Source organism: Bubalus kerabau, chromosome 2, assembly GCF_029407905.1.
Source record: "Bubalus kerabau isolate K-KA32 ecotype Philippines breed swamp buffalo chromosome 2, PCC_UOA_SB_1v2, whole genome shotgun sequence".
NCBI lineage: Eukaryota > Metazoa > Chordata > Mammalia > Artiodactyla > Bovidae > Bubalus > Bubalus kerabau.
In genome coordinates this window covers 141,005,724-141,025,943 of record NC_073625.1, presented here as the reverse complement: position 1 = coordinate 141,025,943, position 20,220 = coordinate 141,005,724, and the positions used below count along the sequence as shown (strand labels likewise).

At 36.6% G+C, this 20,220-nt stretch overlaps 1 protein-coding gene across 9 annotated transcripts in view; it reads left to right on the top strand.

Annotated features, from left to right (window-relative positions):
- Positions 1-20,220, top strand: part of ECT2 (epithelial cell transforming 2) — an 81,079-nt gene that overhangs the window by 22,338 nt on the left and 38,521 nt on the right. For 2 of the 9 annotated variants that reach the window (XM_055569033.1, XM_055569034.1), the window contains exons 2-13: positions 5,544-5,695; positions 6,328-6,407; positions 6,518-6,610; positions 8,140-8,322; positions 9,707-9,796; positions 10,930-11,037; positions 11,956-12,029; positions 12,738-12,868; positions 13,012-13,127; positions 13,443-13,505; positions 15,138-15,360; positions 17,737-17,873. In XM_055569033.1, the coding sequence (XP_055425008.1) occupies positions 5,566-5,695; positions 6,328-6,407; positions 6,518-6,610; positions 8,140-8,322; positions 9,707-9,796; positions 10,930-11,037; positions 11,956-12,029; positions 12,738-12,868; positions 13,012-13,127; positions 13,443-13,505; positions 15,138-15,360; positions 17,737-17,873 (1,428 nt within the window). In that variant the 5' untranslated portion in view covers positions 5,544-5,565. Of the gene's footprint in view, positions 1-522; positions 746-837; positions 980-4,995; positions 5,018-5,543; positions 5,696-6,327; positions 6,408-6,517; positions 6,611-8,139; positions 8,323-9,706; positions 9,797-10,929; positions 11,038-11,955; positions 12,030-12,737; positions 12,869-13,011; positions 13,128-13,442; positions 13,506-15,137; positions 15,361-17,736; positions 17,874-20,220 lie in introns of those variants that run through there. The other 7 variants (XM_055569032.1, XM_055569031.1, XM_055569030.1 and 4 more) reach the window with 7 other exon arrangements.

Genomic DNA, 20,220 nt, shown 5'->3' with positions numbered 1-20,220 from the left:
TAAGAATTTATTCTAATCATGCGTGAAATTCCCTAGACCAGAGCACAGTGCTTTACATACGTCAGGATATAAATAAAAGGCTTCTGAAAGTCCAGCTGGAGAGACCCCAAGTTCCCATGTCCTGGACACCAAGACAACTACCAAACTCTAAACCCCTTAACCCACGTTTAAATTCCTGAAGCCGGAAGCATACAGGCAGAAAAATCTTACAACTCACAGGAACCACTGAGGAAAAATTCATCTGTCAAGGCACAGATTACATTTAAGGGATCTGGCAGAGAGTAATCCATTAAAAAAAAAAAAAAAAGCTAAGGGGACAGAAAATCCACTCAACCTCTCCCTAGGAAACGGGATGTTTACTGAGTAAACAAGCGGTAGCCTCAGACACACCTGCTAATCACTCCCACAGAAACCCAGGAGCCTCTATCGCCACCTACCGGTCTCATCCCAGCGCTTCTCTACAAATTCGTGACGTTCTGACGTCGGAGCCGTTGGGTTTATTTGAAACACACGCTCGACCAATCCGTCAGCGTCTGCAGGGAGGTGCGCAGCGGCCAAGCACCGCCCCTCTGGAGACTCCAGCAAATGGGAAGGAGGTTGACATCACGCGCCAATCGGCATGACTTTTAGAGAGAGCGACTCACTTTTTGAATTGGCTGTGGCCGCGGCCGGCGAGGAATGGCGGTAACGGTGAGAAGGACCTGTGCTTGAAAAGGTGGAACTTCCAGGGCGTCCTTTGAGAGTGGTGAGGGCTCTGTGGGTGCGCGTGGCGGAGGTGGGAGTGGGCCGGCGTCCCCAGAGCAGTGGGCCGCTGTGCTTGTGTCCCACGGCCCCGCCCCGGTGACCGCGAATTCCGGAGCGCCCAGCCCTGGCTTCCCGGCTCTGGAAACCACCCCGCCGTCTTCCCAACAGCGGGGCCTGGTTGCGGAGTGGGAACTGGAGGTCATCCTGGCTGCTATGCTTCGTCATCGCTTGCCGGGTTGGATATTTTTTCCGAAAGAGTTTCTGGGCAAAGGGGGGAGTTGTCGGAAAGGGGGTCTTGGCAAGCCACAATGGGCTCTGCGGATTTGAGGGCCGGCAACTGTGGCCTTTGGGGGCTTATCTCAGATTACTTAGTGGTTTCATTCTTGGATTCTTCCTGGCATCTTTAGTTTTTAGTATTTAATGTAAAATGCCAGCCCTTTCCGGCGCTCCACCCCGCGTACAGTTGGTTATGGCGTGCTGCGATTCATGGGGTCGCAAAGAGTCGGACGCGACTGAACGACTGAACTGAACTGAAAGGGTTAAAAGCTCAGCCTCTGAAGTCGGCTCGGAATTGAGTGTTTTGCCACCAACAGTATGCCCTGGGGGAAGTTTATCTCTCTGCTCTAGGTTTCTTTATCTGTAAAATGAGTATAATAGTAGTACCTGCCCTTTAGGGATTGTTGCAAAGATTAAATGAATGCAAGTAAAAGGTTTAGAACAGTGCCACAAATTGGTTAAATAAAAGTTATTTGTTAATGACAGTATTACGTAACGTGAACAATGTTATTGTCAATAACACCACCAACATGTCCAGTATGGCATTTAGCTCCTCCACCCTGAAAGATGATTGCCTAAAAAAATAAAAGGATACTTGTTTAAATGACAAATTTTATCCTTGTTATGGAAAGAGGCATATGTTGTATTTAGTTAGAAACTCCTTGAGTATGTTCTCATATGAAAAGTAATCTGTATGGGTTTATGAACACTGATTTTTTGTGTGTGTTTATCTTAAAAGCTTACAGAATACATGAATATGAAAAAATTATTAGTGCTTTTCAGTTTGTAATCAGACTGTTGATACATGGTAACTTTAGCATGCATCTTTTTTCTAAATGTTAAAGCTGTTTTCCACTGTTTCCCCATCCTCCCATGAAGTGATGGGACTAGATGCCATGATCTTAGTTTCCTAAATGTTGAACTTTAAGCCAACTTTTTCACTCTCTTTCACTTGCATCAAGAGGCCTTTTAGTTCTTCTTCACCTTCTGCCATAAGGGTGGTGTCATCTGCATATCTGAGGTTATTGATATTTCTCCTGGCAATCTTGATTCCAGCCTGTGCTTCATCCAGCCCAGTGTTTCTCATTATGTACTCTGCATAGAAATTAAATAAGCAGGGTGACAATATACAGCCTTGACATACTCCTTTCCCAGTTTGGAACCAGTCTGTTGTTCGTGCCTAGTTCTAACTGTGGCTTCCTGACCTGCATACAGGTTTCTCAAGAGGCAGGTCAGGTGGTCTGGTATTCCCATCTCTTTCAGAATTTTCCACAGGTTATTGTGATCCACACAGTCAAAAAGTTTTGGCATAGTCCCTTCATGGCAAATAGATGGGGAAACAGTGGAAACAGGACTCAGTGGACATGGGTTTGGGTGGACTCTGGGAGTTGGTGATGGACAGGGAGGCCTGGCGTGCCGTGGTTCATGGGATTGTAAAGAGCTGGACACAACTGAGTGACTAAACTGACTGAAAGCCAGTTGGCTGACTTTATTTTTCTGGGTTCCAAAATCACTGCAGATGATGATTGCAACCATGAAATTAAAAGACATTTACTCCTCTCAAGGAAAGTTATGACCAACCTAGACAGAATATTAAAAACCAGAGACATCACTTTGTCAACAAAGGTCCATCTGGTCAAGGCTATGGTTTTTCCAGTGGTCATGTATGAATGTGAGAGTTGGACTATAAAGAAAGCTGAGCGCCGAAGAATTGATGCTTTTGAACTGTGGTGTTGGAGAAGACTCTTGAGAGTCCCTTGGACTGCAAGGAGATCCAACCAGTCTATCCTAAAGGAGATCAGTCCTGGGTGTTCATTGGAAGGACTGATGCTGAAGCTGAAACTCCAATATTTTGGCCACCTGATGCAAAGAGCTGACTCATTGGAAAAGACCCTGATGCTGGGAAAGATTGAGGGCAGGAGGAGAAGGGAACAACAGAGGATGAGATGGTTGGATGGCATCACCGACTCAATGGACATGGGTTTGGGTGGACTCCGGGAGTTGGTAATGGACAGGGAGACCTGGCGTGCTGTGGTTCATGGGGTCGCAAAGAGTCGCACATGACTGAACGACTGAACTGACTGAAAGCTGTTTTGGCAATAAACTGATCATATATAGTATCATCAGAGACAGTTTTACTTTGTAGTTACTTCCCTGTTAAAAGAGTCGGACACGACTGAGTGACTGAACTGAACTGAAACAGAGAGGCATAAGTGAAAAAATGTGAACTCATGGTATTTTTGATTTATTAAAGACTCGCTCTTACGTTCCTTAAAGCAGCAATCATCTCTTGATTTTTCTTTCTTTTTAAAAAATTTTATTTTTGGTTGCACTGGGTCTTTCTTGCTGCATGTGGTCTTTCTCTAGTTGTGGTGAGCGATCTGGGGCTACTCGCTTCATTCTTGTGGTGCACTGGCTTCTCATTGTGGTGGCTTCTGTTGCCAAGCATAGAAATTCAGTAGTTGGGCCCTGGCTTCAGTAGTTGCAGCATATAGGTTAGTAGTTTTGGTGGATTTTTCTTTTTAACATCCTTTTAAGGGGACTTGAAATGAAAGCCTGTTTAGAGCCTTTCTTTTTCACTAGAAACATTTAAATGTGAGAGACTTAACAGAAAAATAAGGGCTGGATAGAGTTTATTATTGATTCTAAGACTCTCACTAACAACTATTGGAGCTCTCCTTTGGGGAGCCTTTAAATAATGATTGATGTGGATGTATGGTAAAACAATGAGAAATGTTCACATTGTGAATATTATCAGTTCAGTTCAGTCACGCAGTCATGTCTGACTCTTTGCAACACCATGGACTGTAGCTTGCCAGGCCTCCCTGTCCATCACCAACTCCTGGCGTTTACTCAAACTCATGTCCATTGAGTCAGTGATGCCATCCAACCATCTCATCCTCTGTTGTCCCCTTCTCCTCCTGCTTTCAATGTTACCCTGCATCATGAGAATGAAAAATTGTCACTCATGTAAAGACATCATCTATTAATTTTATCACAATTGGATTTGAGTTGTACTGTTAAATCTTTTCCTGGTGTGGAAACTGAGGCATAACCTACTAAGTGCAGAGTTGAGACTGGAAGCTGAGTTGCTTGACTCTGAAGCAACTAATATAAGTTAGTGTGCTTAATAATCAGGCTTAAGTCTATTATTAGTGTGTACCTTGTCACACTATTTGATATCACTTTGCAGAAATGAGGCTAATAATACTTTAAACATTACTTTGTTAAAAAATCTAGTGAAAGTTATTTGTATATTTTATTATTCTGAAAATGTAGGAAAGGGTAAATCAGATCAGGTATGCACCTTTAGGTAAGATGGGGCCTCTTTTTTGTATTTGCCCCGTATTCTGGAAATTTACCTCAAGATAATAAACTTACATTAAAAACTCCAGTTTGAATGGATAAAAGTCTATTCAGCTTTTTCTTTATTCCCTGTTTGCTTAACGTTTCAACTCTTAAGTCCTGGAAATTTAAAAAAGATTTTCTTTCATAGTCCAGGATCATAATGACACTTGTTAATTGTCTTGTGAAATCTTTTAGAGGATAAACTTTTGTAAAGTAGTATGAAAATACAGATAAGGGAGCAGTCCAGTTATACATGAGAAGTTTGGAGAAATCTACAGAGGATAAGTCAAGTGATGTGATGTGTTGAAAGACATGCTAGATGGAGAATTGAGCCCTGTTAAATGCAAGTAGGTGTGGAGTAAGTTGTTTGCAAAAATCTGGGAAATCCTTTGTGGCTGGAGCAGTACAGCCCATGTGGACTTGGGGAAATAGAAGAGGTGAGGTTAAATAGGTGGACTAGGATGAAAGTGTAAACTGGACAGTGAATTTGAACTTGAGTGTCTAAGGAGCCCTTCTCATGCAAGTTTGAAGCAAGGAAGTAACATGGTCACATTTATTTTTAGAACCATACCCTGAAAACCATGTGGATCGTGACCTTTGAAGAAACTGGTGATAGAGACAGTTGTCTGGAACTGTTGTTTTTCACCAAGTGAGCGCTGTGGCATTGGCCACAAAAAGACTGCTGGATCCCAGAGATACACAGATGCTTGAGGGGCTGATAGCAATTTAGGGGAGGGCAAATGAGGTAGATGAAAGAGTAAGGATGGATCAGGTTTTTGACTGGGATTATTTAGGGGATGATGGTGACATGATAAAATAGGAAAAAAAAGAGTTTGGATGAGGGCGCAAGTATGGAGGGGGAGGTAGCATAGTATTTATGGGTACATTTTGAGTACTTTTTGACTGTCTGGTAATATCCTGTACTTTTGTACTTTATACAGATAATGTACTTTTGGTACATTGTTATTTTACTGTATCTCTATGAGTCAGGGAAGAGTATCTTTATTTTACAGATAAAGAGCAAACTGAGCTTCACAGAAGTTGAGTGACTTCCTTTGGTTCAGTATTTTTAAAAATTGGGTAATGATATTTCTTGTAAGTTGTAGGTATTAATGCTTGTTTTTGCCTAACAATTATGTTCGTTTTTTGTAATTTTATTTAAATTTTTTTTTCAGCCATCATAGAAGAGAACAAACAATGGCTGATGATAGTGCATTAGCATCCACTACTGGCAGTGCAAGCTTGGCAGACTCTTCCATTTTTGATTCTAAAGTTGCTGAAACTTCTAAGGAAAACTTATTTATTAGATCTACTTCATGTGTTGAAGGTAAACATGTTATCTGCTTTAAAATGACAAATCACTCTTTTAATCCTAAACTTAGTGACTAGTGATTTTCTTATGATTTGACTGTAATATTGTTAAGTTAGGGTACAGGCATTCAGTAAAAATTTGTTAACAAAAACCCATTTTACTAGATTTTTTTTTATTATTGTTTGGCATTTCCCAACTTTGAAGGAGAAGGCGTCTTGTTGTTGGATGTTGCTTTTGCTGTAGGTGAGGGCAATCTAGCTGCAATATTGTTAGCTAGAATATATTCAGTTAGGACTGGTCAGGTGAAGAGCCACTTCTTCCCTTTCCACTGTGTAAATGTATCTTTCCTAAAGTTGTATGCACTATTTAAGAGGATGACTCTGCAAATTGGTGAATGCTTTCTTTGGTTATGAAGAGTGCTAATGTTTGAATACTTTGTTTATAATACAGTATGTTTCTCTTCTGAAATGATACCTGATCAGATTTTTTTAAAAAGCTAGGAATTAAGTCATTTTAATTTCAGGGAATGTTATTATCTCAAAGATGGAAAACATTACAGATATAGCCAAAAAAGGGATTGGAGACTACACATTTCGATGTTAGTGAATAATAAAAGTGTTTTACTTAAAAAATTTTAATTTTAATAGAAGAAATGCCTCAGATTGAAACAAGAGTCATACTGGTTCAAGAATCTGGAAAACAAGAAGAACTTATAAAAGCCTTAAAGGTATGGAGATTTAGCTTTTTATTTTTTTTAAAAGAGACTATTTGCCTTCCATCGGTGCATAAATAAATCTATAGTTTTCTTAATCTCATAATTAAGTCTCTTTTCCACAGACTATTAACATAATGGAAGTCCCTGTTATAAAGATAAAAGAAAGTTGTCCTGGAAAATCGGATGAAAAATTAATAAAAAGTATTGTTAATATGGTAGGTCAAGCATTTCCTTGCATGTGGCATGCTGCACTTACTTTGATTGTATTCTATAGTCCACTTACTGGTGATTGGGCCTAAAGTAGACGCAAGGTATACTTTGAACATTCTGAAGCTAGATTAATGAAAACTGTGACATTTATTTTAAAATTTGGATGTTTCTGAAACCTCAAACTATAATGTTTTATAAATAATGAAATCCTTATAGAGTAATTTGGTATTGTTACATTTGAATGACATTTCACTTATGTATTTGCGAAGATCTAATACTTTAAACTCTACTTTTTTCTCAGTAATTTTATTTTATTCTGAATTCTTGCATTACTTCCACATTTCAAGTCAATTTGACAGTTATCAGGGAATTTACCTCACTGTATGAAATATATCTAATTCCCTATTCCAGCTAATACTAGATTGTGAGGGTTTCCATAATAACATATGCTGGGCGGCTCAAACAATAGAAATATGTTTTCTCACTTCCCTGGAGGCTAAAGTCCAAGATTAAGGTGTTAGCAGGTTTAATTTCTGTTGAGGCCTTTTTCCTTGGCTTGTCGATGACTGCCACCATCTTGCTTTATCTTCACATGGCTTATCTTCTGTGCATGCATATCTCTTTTGTGTGTCCAGATTTCCTGCTTTTATAAGGACACCTATCCACCACTAATCCAGTCTGACTAGAATCCACCCATGTGACTTCATTTAACCTTTATTACATCTTGAAAGGCCATATCTTGAAATAGTTACCTTCTGAGGTACAGGGGATTAGGACTTCAACGTGAGTTTTGGGGTACACAATTCATCCCTTCACATCAGCCTGGGAAGTAAAGCCCAAATATTGACTCACCCATTTGAATTTTCTTTTAAATGGTTCTGTTTTTTTTAACACAAGTCATGTAGATACTTAATTATCTTCATTCTTTTTCATGGATGTACATTACAAAGTTGCCTTTTTATATCCTGTGTATAATGTTGTAGTCGCCTCCATATTTTCTTATCTTTCTCTTATTTCCCTCATATATACTGAACTTTCTGTAGATGTCATAGTATTTTTATACATATCATAGTATTTTTTTCTTTTTTTCTGACTATAATGTGTGCAGGAAGAACTATGGGTATGGCATCATTTTCTCAGAATAAAAAGCAACTGTGGATATCTTTCTAAGGCATTCTACTATCAAAATACATGTACTTAAAAAATTCATCATCCCTATTTTTATATCCATACTAGATGCTTTATAGTGACTATCAAGTCATGTCAGAAACTTACACCTTTATAATAATTTTCAAAATTTAAAATCTTAATGTAGAAATATGTTTATGTAAATAAATAAGTAAAGAAATATGACTGTTCACTATTAAGTATAATGCTCATTGTATGATTTAAAACTTAAGTTTCTACATTTCTACAAATACACAAATAAAAATGTTGATACTGAGTTGATTTGGGGGTCTTATTTAGAGAGATTTATAATTGATTTTATAATATATAAATTTTATTTCTTAATAATGCCATGGAAAAAATCAAGGAAATTAAACTGCCGTTTGTAAAGATGGAATCAGTTGAAGAATTTAAAAGTTTGGATTCTCCAGAATTTGAAAATGTATTCATAGTCATGGACTTCCAGGATTCTGTCTTTAATGAGTTATACAAGGCTGATTGTAGAGTTATTGGACCACCAGTTGTATTAAACTGTGCAGAAAAAGGAGAGGTAAGAAAGAATATATGCTTATTATAACTTTTCAAGGTTAATAAAATTTTATTAATGAATTTTTTGCAGAAAAATCTCATTAATTGTTGAGAATATGAAATATTTAGAATAGGAATAGTAGTGGCTACTCTGTAGTACTCCCTTCTATAGAACTCAGAAGTCCTTTAATCATAAATAATATGTGTGTGCATGTGTGTTAAGTCGCTTCAGTTGTGTCTGACCGTTTGCAACCCTATGGACTTTGGCCCGCCAGGCCATGGGATTCTCCAGGCGGGAACACTGGAGTGGGTTGCCATGCCTTCCCTCCTTCAGGGGGATCTTCCCAACCCAGGGAATGAACCTGACCCAGGGATCAAACTCCTGTCTCTTACATCTCCTGCATTGGCAGGCAGGTTCTTTACCACTAGCGCCACTGGGAAGCCTGAAGAATATCATGTGTATATACAAAATATTAATACCTGCAGTATCTTGGGAAGAAATAATTTGCTTTAAACCTGAGTACCAAAGATGTGTATATATAAATACATAAATTTTAATTTTCCTCCACATAGAACAGCTACCACAATTGCATTTTTATCAGTTTCTACTGATAAATTAGGGAAATTACTTTAGCTTTTTATTTTTGAATAGCATTTTAGTTAAGTTGTAGTAGAGTTGATACTTATTTTATTGCTCTGTTTTGACATTCTTAAGCTTGCCTTATTAACTTTAAACTGCTTGGGTCTTTGTGCTTCTTTTATTATAGATACTAATAATGAGCACATGATAATCTTTTAATTTTCTGTTTTGATTCGGAAGTCTTATTTTCAAAACACACATAAACATTTTAAAGGCCAAGGTTATGGAAAAGTATATTTCTGCCCAATAGTGGGAATTAAATTTATATCTGCTTTTAAGCATTCTCTTTCATATATAGATAGATAAAATCATTTGTTAAATTATTTACTATCTCCATATTTTAGCTGAAAAGTTGGAATCATATTGGGTCAAGTATGTGTATGATCAGTATTTATTAGAAAAATATTTTTGACCTCTTTTAACTTTAATTTGAAGCATTTACAGTAGTATATGGAAATCTTTTATTATAGACAATACCTCATGTATCAAAGTACATTTTGGAAATAAAGGTTTGGGTATGGATATTTATGTTTTATTTGGCAGTAGTAAAGTGTGTTTCGATTATGTGTATCAAATATGATATGGGAAATCATGGGAACTTTTTATTGTGAAATTGATCCTTGCAATTTCTTACATATTGAAAAATGCAAGTATATTTTTGGGTTGGGAATGTTAAATGGCAAGAGAGGGAAATATGTTTAGTTTAGAAAGATGTGTTCTATTTTTGCTCTAGAGAATCTCACAGATTTAAAATTGTATCCTTCAGCCTTTGCCATTTTCATGTCGCCCACTCTATTGTACCAGCATGATGAATCTAGTACTATGTTTTACTGGATTCAGGAAGAAAGAAGAACTAGTAAGTATTTTAAAACATTCTAGTCAAAGAATATTTTCTCTAGAAAAATAAATTTAAATTTGCCTTTTTTTGGTAGTTGTATCATGATTTTATTTTTAAAATATTGAAGGAGAAATTACTGTGAATGTGAAATGAAGTGAAGTCGCTCAGTTATGTCCGACTCTTTGCGACTCCGTGGACTGTAGCCCACCAGGCTCCTCCATCCATGGAATTTTCCAGACAACAGTACTGGAGTGTGGTGCCATTTCCTTCTCCAGGGGATCTTCCTGACCCAGGGATCGAACCTGGGTCTCCCGCATTACAGACAGACACTTTATTGTCTGAGCCACCCAGGAAGCTAACTATGAATGAGTATGAAAGGGGTCTTAAACTTTGTGAAGAGACTCTGAAGAGCCTTGTAAACAAACAAATGTTTTGTCTAGGATGGCTGGTCTGTGAATTAGAAAAACTTTGTAACTGTCTGTTTAAATTGTCTTTTTAAGTATTTTATTAGCATATTATTTGAAGTTTTTGTTTCTGCATTGCAATTTTTTATTATGTATATCTAGTCTTAAAGTATTCTCATCGCTCTAGAGAATTCATAGAAACTTCTTTCTTTGATCTGTAAAATTATTTATGTTGGCGCTAATGCCTGGCATGCTGTGATTCATGGGGTCGCAAAGAGTTGGACACACTGAGCGACTAAACTGAACTGACTGAATGGGGTATTAATATAATTCAGTGAAAAGAATCTTGATGTGATGGCAACCTGGCTTTTAAAAAGGAATAAATTGAGGACATACATTTTTTGGGGACACAAGCTTATTGTGTCCCCCTTTGCCTGGCAAAGCAACAAGCTTTTTTACTTCACCACCCACCTCTGAGAAGTAATATATTTACTTTTTCACTTGTGTGAAAGCCAGTCTTTAATTAACTTAGTTTTGTGTGTTCATCTTAACTAGCTTCCCTCTCTGTATGATTTTGCCTATGCCAGTAAGGCAAATGAATCTTTAATTTTTTTAACATAAACATTATAAAAATTCTTTTATGTACCTGATAAATAGAAATCAGTATATGCTAAATGAACTATAAACATCGTTTAAAATTTTGTTCATATTAATAAAAAAAAAACAATGTTTACTTTTTCTTTTGAGGCCAGATTGGTGACATTGGTTCATCACATGGGTGGAGTTATTCGAAAAGACTTTAATTCAAAAGTTACACATTTGGTGGCAAATTGTACACAAGGAGAAAAATTCAGGGTATGTAAATTTTAGTATTTTTGTGTATTTCAATATAGCACTGTTTGGTAATGGATTTAATGAAAGTGTTCTCATTTTGTCTATTTCTCTCACAATTTATTGAGGATCAGAAATTCAGTTTTTGCTGTATGTGTGTTTAGTAAAAAAATTGAAATCATAGGAGTGTGGCCCCTGAGGTTTGAAGGAGGCTGTGGAGCTTGAGTTAGGTCTTGAAAGATGATTAGGATAGTGGAGGTTGGTAAGTGAATAACATTTTAGGAGGCAGATGAGTAATATTAGGAAAGAATTACTATGAGCGTTGGTGAGTAAGGGGGTCAGAAGGTGATGAGGGTAGGTATTTTTCTCTTATCTAAGAGCAGAACTTTGTTCTTATAAAATGGTTCCAAGATTTAACTTGTGAAAATTATAGAACAGGAGAAAATACTTTTATTGGGATTAAAGTCTTAGTTCAAGATTGCACTTGAAGAGTTTATCACTTTGTTCTCACCCTCCATCAGTGTATATATGTAGCAACATTAGGGTAATGTTGAATTCCTGGGAGGTATACTTAGAATTCATATCTAAGATTTTGTGACCTAATCAGATATTTTCTCTTAAACTCTTAGTGCTATCATGGGGGTTAATACTTCTAAGAAAGTAAACACAGAAATAGAAATGTAATAAAGATGAACTGAATCAACTTGGGAGATGTATTTATTTAAAATAAAATGAAACAGCTTGGACCTTGTGGAACTTGTTTTGGAAGTTATTTTAACCTAGATTGTATGATGGAAAGATAGTTTTTTCTTTAATTTTTCTTTATATTTTGTTACAAAGCGGATGGGCAGTGATCTAAGAATGTAATTATAATTGTTCATATCTTATAGAATGCAGTTATTTAAGATAAAAATGCATCATAATTAATGTTTATGTTTTTAGGTAGCTGTGAGCCTGGGTACTCCAATTATGAAACCAGAATGGATTCATAAAGCTTGGGAAAGGCGGAATGAACAGTAAGTATTTAGAAATTCAGTTGTTAATTATGTGAATCAGTCACATGTCATAAGGAAACCCATGTACCCAAAATTCATAAATTAATATATGAAAAGTTAATTCAGTCTTTGTGAAGCTTAGGGAATAAAGTATAGGAGGAACAAAGTTTTTATTATTATTATTATAATTATTGAAAATGGAAAGACATCTATGATATCTTTGAGCTTTATTTTATAAAATAATTTAATAACCAATAAAAGCATTCTAAAATTATCAGGTAATAGCTTACTGCATCTGGATGTTTGGGTTGTGCTATATTTTTTCTTAAGTTTGTCTGGTTACATTTTAAGTGGTAACTGCATTTCATAACCTTGTTAAGCTTTCCAGTCTCACAATTCCTTGCTCTTGTACTTGATTATTAGATTTTATGAAACTATAGAACCCCTGTAATACATATAAAATTTCATGTACAGAGCAGATATTTGCATCTTTAACTATTACCTGTGATTAAACTGTGTGGGAAGTTACTTCTGGGATGACTGAGGACACATCAGTTTTTTTTTTAGCTATAGTTTTTATGAACATTTCAGGACCTAATGTAAAATATTTTCACTAAATGGATTATGCTAAAACCTTGAAAGTTACTGTAGATTTATAAATTGATCTGCTTCACTTATATTGATAATTTCAGTTAAGCTGGTTTTAGAAGAGTGTACTTTTGTTTTTAGGGACTTCTGTGCATCAGTTGATGACTTTAGAAATGAATTTAAAGTTCCTCCATTTCAAGATTGCATTTTAAGTTTCCTGGGTTTTTCGGATGAAGAGAAAACTAATATGGAAGAAATGACTAAAATGCAAGGTAGAATTCAGCATAATTTAAAAGCTAACATATTTTATTCCCTACTCCTGCTAATCACTTCCTCAAGAATATGTCTCTTTAAAAAATTTGGGCCTGGGGATAAACAGTTGGTCTTATGTATGCTTGTATGCTTACCTCTTTAGGAGGAAACTGTTTACCAGTTGGAGATGAAAGATGCACTCACCTTATAGTTGAAGAGAATATAGTAAAAGAACTTCCATTTGAACCTTCCAAGAAGCTTTATGTTGTGAAACAAGAGGCAAGTAATTGTAAAATAAGAGTGGTTTTTATTTCTTTTTTTAAAAAATAAATTTATTTATTTTAATTGGAGGCGAATTACTTTACAATATTGTATTGGTTTTGCCATACATCAACATGAATCCGCCACGGGTGTATTCGTGTTCCCCATCCTGAACCCCCCTCCCACCTCCCTCCCCATACCATCCCTCTGGGTCATCCCAGTGCACCAGCCCCAAGCATCCTGTATCATGCATCAAACCTGGACTGGTAAAAAAACATTAGTAATATCTTTTCTGATGAGATAAATTCGTAATTAAAGTCTTCTTTCCACTAGTGGTTCTGGGGAAGCATTCAAATGGATGCCCGAGCTGGAGAGACTATGTATTTATATGAAAAGGTATGCTGTTTGTCCCTTTTTTCATTTGTTCTGTGAACTTGATTGCATGAAGATGACACTTTTTTATTCCAAAAGAACCTAGGATAATTAGCACATAGATCATGTTTTTTGTCATGTTTAGGAATGTCAGAATAATTAAACAGTTGGATATTGAGGGATAGTCTATGTAGATTTAATGTATTGGATCTTATTTTAATCTATGTCATTCTGTGCTAGTTCTTGGTGATACCATTATAAACAATAACATCCCTATCTTCAAAAACTTAGAACCTTAAAGGAAAGAGAGATGTGGATACAATTACAGTACACAATGAAATGTGCCATAATTGAGCAATGTATGTATTCTAACTACTAACTAACTCAGATTCAGGCAGGATTGAAAAGAGCAAATAAATGCTGAGCCATCTTCCTTGGCTAACTTAGTAAGGAAATTCATGTTAGACAGCAGGTGGGAGAGGCTATGAAAGCTTAAAAGTACATTAAAAGTATGGCTTCAGAAAAGAGTATGGGAAAGAAGGCCAACAGATAAAGCTGACTAAATAGGCAGAATCAAGTTTTTAATACGTTAAAGCATTTTGATTTGTCCTGTAAGTATTGGAGCAACTGAAGAATGGGGAGAGATGTCATTAAAAAAATGACTGTAGTAGAAGGAATTATAGGCAAGGAAAATCCAGCGTTCATTGCTCAATCTTGGTGAAAACGGTGTCGTTCACCAGAATGTGACAGAAAGATATAGAATCAGGCTTCAAGAGAAAATTTACTTCAGTTTGGGATTTAATAATTTTGAATGGAAAGTTGAAGGTGAAGTGTGCATTTATTATGTTTCTGTAAAATCTAAATATGTACTCTGTTGTGTTCTCTTTGAGCCCTTATTCTCAATGTAAGTTTCTGAGCGTAAAGTTTAAAAAATATGCTTCAGATTGCAAGAGAGAACTCTGAAAAAAATCTAGTGGTAGGACTTCCCTGGCGGTCCAGTGCTTAAGAACCCGCCTGCCAATGCAGGGAACATGGATTTAATCTCTGGTCCGGAAGGGTTCCACATGCTGTGGGGGAGCTGAGCTCATGTGCTACAACTACTGCATCCCACAAGCCTAGAGCCCACGCTCTGCAACAAGACAAGCCACTGCAGTGAGAGGCCCCTGCGCTGTAGCTCAGAGTAGCCCCTGCTCACCTCAGTTAGTGAAAGCCCTCGTGCAGCATCATCGGTGCATTTTTAAAGACAGTACAGTTAAAAAATCAAGTGGTATTTGAGAAATATTGAAGAGCACTGTATCCAGGCATTGCACTAAATGCCAGACATACAGTGAACAAAATATGAATGAATGGTCCCTGCCTCCCCGGAATTTATGGTCTAATGGAGAGTAGATTGTAAACAAGCTTATAGGCAAATATGTAATGGTAATACTACTGTGGAGAAAAAGAATTAGGTGTTAGTGGTTAGACAATTACAATAGTCCTTTGATTATTATGTTTTATGCAGCAGCCAAATTATGTGGAAAAAATGTGTAGTTGTAAAATTATTGTGCAAAACCCAGATTTTGTCAGATTCTTAAGTGTGTTTTCCTTTTGTTCTTGTCTCAGTAAGTAAAGAACCACAGAAGTAAAATTGAGCTTTTGTACTTTTGATTGCAGGCCAATACACCTGAGCTCAAGAAATCAGTGTCACTGCTTTCTCTAAATACCCCAAACAGCAATCGCAAAAGACGTCGTTTAAAAGAGACACTTGCTCAGCTTTCAAGAGAGGCAGACTTGTCACCTTTCCCTCCCCGTAAGCGCCCTTCAGCTGAACATTCCCTTTCTATAGGGTCACTCCTAGATATCTCCAACACACCAGAATCTAGCATTAACTATGGAGGTAATTCACATTTTTAAATCTTTAAATTTAGTGGAATAGAATAATTATTAGAATGTAGATAAATCCGTACGACAGTGGCCTTTGTTCTAGCTGAGGAGAAAAGGCACATGAAAATGCTTAGATTTAACAGTTGCTTGCTATATACTAAGTGTTTGTATGTTTTGTGTTTCTAAGATAAGTTTTATTGCCCCTGTTTTACAGATGACCATACTGAGATTAGAGAAGTAAAACTTGTCTAGAGTCACACAGCTAGAAAGTGATAGAGCTGTTCAGAGAGCAGATTGTTAACACAAAGAATCATAGGAGATGTCACATGAATAATGGAAAAAATAGGTACAGTGAAGTCAGAAAAAAGGTGAATTTACTTTATCAGCTGATACAGGAAGCCACATATAATTAGTTCTTTTATCTTGATCTTCAGTTTTTTCCCCTCTTTTTTTTTTTTCAGTCTGCATACAAATATGTTGTTTTCTAATTTATAAAATAATCAAAACCTTCCCTTGACTTCATAATACTCTCCACTGACTATCCTATTTCTCTCTTCCCTTTCATATAACTACTCTTGAAGGATTTATCTTTATCCATTGTCTCATTTCCTTTCTTTTTACCATCTTTTCAGTTCATTCCAATTGAATTTCAGTGCTCTTGCTGGGGAGCCTGACAGTTTTTGTATAGTCAACAGCATTCAGCACATGAGCAGCTACTCCTTCCTGGACACATTTTTTAATTTTGGCTTTTGTATATCACTCATTTGTCTTTCTCCTTTCCAACTCTAAATGTGGAATGTTATTCCTGAGTCATTTCTTTTCCATTGAATTCTTCCTAAATGATTTCATTTAATTCTATGGCTTTTCTTTCTATAGCTGATGATGCCCAAATTTGAGTTTTTTCCTGTTCAACTGTATTCTTCACACCTCCTTGTTCTAATACACAAGCTGTTTTTCACATAATCACATTAGAAATCTTGATTCAGTCTCTATTCCTTTGTTACCCTTCCTTTATCAACCTTTTCTATATAAATGGTCTCTCTTAGATAATTACAATCGTCCTTTAGATGGCCTCCCCATACTCATGTTTGCCTTTCTACATTCAGCACTTAGAAAGGTCTCTAAAAACATGTAAAGTAGCTCATGCTGTTTTCTGCACAGACGGTAGCTCTGTATTGCCACAGCTTTCAGGCTCCTGGGTAATCCTTCCTCAGTTGCTTCTCCTGTCGTGTGCTGTTGTCCTCCACTAATACTCTCGGGGTATCAGTCACAGTGTCTGTTATTCTTCAGATTTTTCTACTGTTAAAACCATACCTCAGGAACTTTATACTCGCTCTCCCTATTTTAAAGAAATTTTACTGGTTCTCTGTAAAGGTAAGGCCCTGTCCCACTACTCCTTCCTACCAACCTGATCACGGGTTGTCATCTTCAGTGGTAGTTATCACAATTAGAAATTGTTTGTTTACTCCTTTATTGTTTTATTCTCTTCACCAAAATGTATACTTGAAGAGAATAAGTACCTTGTCTATCTTCTCTGCTTTATTCTCAGTGCCTGGAATAGAGTTGTTTAGTCCCAAAGTCATGTCTGACTCTTTTGGGACCCAATGTACTATAGTCCACCAGGCTCCTCTGTCCATGGGACCTCCTAGGCAAGAATACTGGAGTGGGTTGCCATTTCCCTCCCCAGGGGATCTTCTCAACCCAGGGATCGAACCCGAATCTCCTGCTCTGGCAGCTGGGTTCTTTACTACCACTGAGCCACCAGGCAAGCCCTTAGTATAGAATAGGTAGTCACTAAATATTCATGGAAGGAATTAAAAGTCAGTTTAAAATAGGTGTAGAAAACTGAGTTGGATTTGAGATTTATTACAAGAGGAGCAATAATACTTGTAACACAGCATACAGAATGAGTTTTTAGGGAATAGTAAGTCAGTCAGTTTGCTTTGAATATGGAGGAGTGAGTCTAATTAGGTTAATTGTAATTAGGAAATTAACATTTAACACTGATCTACTCTGGACCTTCAGATTTTACTAGTTGTTCCGCTAATGTCCTACTATGCTATTTGGCAAAAGCAAAAAGGTTTTTCTGAATTAGGATTCAATCCAGGATTATAAATTGTGTTATCATTCTTTAGTCTCTTCTTATCTGGAACAGTTCTTCTTTTCCGTATTTCTTTGTTTTTTAATGATCTTGACGTTTTTGAAGAGTACATGACAATTATTTTTTTCTGGCCTTATTCTAGGATGAAACTCTACTTTAATGAAAATATATATGGTGGTATATTTATAAGATTAGATACCCTCTTTTTTTTTTTTTGTCACATCTGTACAGTGTTTGGTACTTAATATCTGGCTTCCATTTTAAATCTTTCCTCCTCTTTCCTTTTAGAAACACCAAAGTCTTGTACTAAGCCTTCTAAGAATTCTACTCCAGTTCCTTCAAAGCAGTCAGCCAGGTGGCAAGTTGCAAAAGAGCTCTATCAGACTGAAAGTAATTATGTAAATATATTGGCCACAATTATTCAGGTAAGAATTTGGAAAAATGATCTCGGTTCCACCGTTAATAAGTAAAAACAAAGAAATGTGTTACTTTTTGTAAGAGAATTGTATAAGCATAGAATTTAAACATAGATATTGAAAATCTATGACAGAAACTGCTGTTAGGGAAATGGCATTTAAGAGTAGCTTTTTTTTTTTCATGCAGAAATAGCTTTTTATAGTGCATTAAAAAGAGAAGGATCCTCAATAGACAGTCTTAGACTGAATTTAATTCAAAATTTTGCAGCTTCCATGTCAGGATACTGCATTTACATTTGGAAGTGGTAGCTTTTTATGATAGTGTGTATTCAAGAGTCATTGCTTTGTTTAGTACTGTTTATATATGACTCATTGGAAAAGACCCTGATCCTGGGAGGGATTGTGGGCAGGAGGAGAAGGGGACAACAGAGGATGAGATGGCTGGAAGGCATCACCGACTCGATGGATATGAGTTTGGGTAGACTCCGGGAGTTGGTGATGGACAGGGAGGCCTGGCGTGCTGCGATTCATGGGGTCGCAAAGAATCAGGCACGACTGAGCAACTGAATTGAACTGAACTGATACATGGAAAAACAATTAGCAATGAAGCATAGCAATATGTTTGTCAGTAAATTTTATTTTTTAAGTTTATTTTTAATTGGAGGTTAATTGCTTTGCTATATTGTGTTGGTTTCTGCCATAGTAATTTTTTTAAAGTTATCCTTTATTGTGTCGTTTTCTAAAATTTTGCAGTAGTCAAAATGTTGACTCATTGCTTACTACTATTAAAATGTACTATGAAGTTATTCCTGAAGAAAAACAATTCTAAGGAATCCGTGTAGGATGAGATCAAGGAAGATATTAAGGAATAAATCAAAATTCAAGGTTCTGAAAAGCATAATAATAGGACATTATTTTGGAATCTGTAGAAAGAAGGAATAAATTTGTTTGTGGTAATGAAGGAGATAGTTTGTCAGGAAAATAAAGTTGATACCACCTAGCTTAACTTTGAATAGAAAATGATAGGGTGTTTCTTATTTGGGTTTAATTTTTAATTCTAATTCTTAATATTGTTCATTAAGGTCCAATATAATGGCCTTTAGTAGCTTGTACCATTGATAAGATGCATGAATAAGAAATGAAAAACTTTTTTCTTGGTATTCACGGAAAGGTTATTCTTCATAGTTGATTTGTTTAGCAATAGTCAGGATTTTATGAGGCCCTCTGCTATATTAAACTAAACTTGTTTTAAGTCAGTTCTGCTCTTCCTCAAGGAAAGCCATCCTAGATGAGTTTCTTGTTGAAGTTTTTATAATCAGCCGAAATGTGGTTAAGTAGCAGAAAATCCCTTTGGCATATACTGTTCATGTACTTTGGTAGCATTTATAACCTAGAAATGTAAATCCTTTCAGGCCATGGTAAATGTCCTGGAGTTTCAAATTTTAACTTGCATATCAATTACATTCACTAAAACTTCTTTTTAAAAAGTACTTGTAATTATTACACTGTAGACAAACTCCCACACTACTGTGCTTAGTATAAGTTCACCTGTTTACTTACAACTTTGTGGGCTCCGTTCATTATAGTGTTGTCTTTAAGCTTCGTTGTAGGACTGATGTGTCCTACAATGTGTCCTACTAATGTGTGCTACAAACTTTTTTTAAAATTTGAATTTGGAATAGCTTAATTTTTACTTAGCCCCCCAAATTAAGTGTAGCTTCTTGATTTTTTCCATGTAATACTTAGGTGCCTATTAATATAAGCTGTTGTGACAGGTGTTAAAGAGGATTCCTGTTTTAAAGGAATTCCCCTCCAATACTCTTGCCTGGAAAATCCCATGGACGGAGGGCCCTGGTGGGCTGCAGTCCATGGGGTCGCTAGGAGTCGGACACGACTGAGCGACTTCACTTTCACTTTTCACTTTAATGCATTAGAGAAGGAAATGGCAACCCACTCCAGTGTTCTTGCCTGGAGAATCCCAGGGACGGGGGAGCCTAGTGGGCTGCCATCTATGGGGTCGCACAGAGTCGGACACGACTGAAGCGACTTAGCAGCAGCAGACTGGAATAGGAGTTAAAACATACACATATAATTATAACCAAATGGAAAGTTCTGAACCTCATGAGAGAGGTTTAGTTAAGGTATTTGGAGATATGTGTGGTGAGAATTTTGCTCCTCTTCGAGTTTAGGGAAGGTGTTGGGCTGAAATTTTCAATGGTTGAACACTGAAAAAGTATACAGAAGAAGCAAATTGAAATGAGTTTTAAAGCATGATTATTATTAGGGCATGCAAAGAATATGGGTGGGAAGTGTATTTGAGATTATTCCAACAGTACAAAAGACTAATCCCTAACGG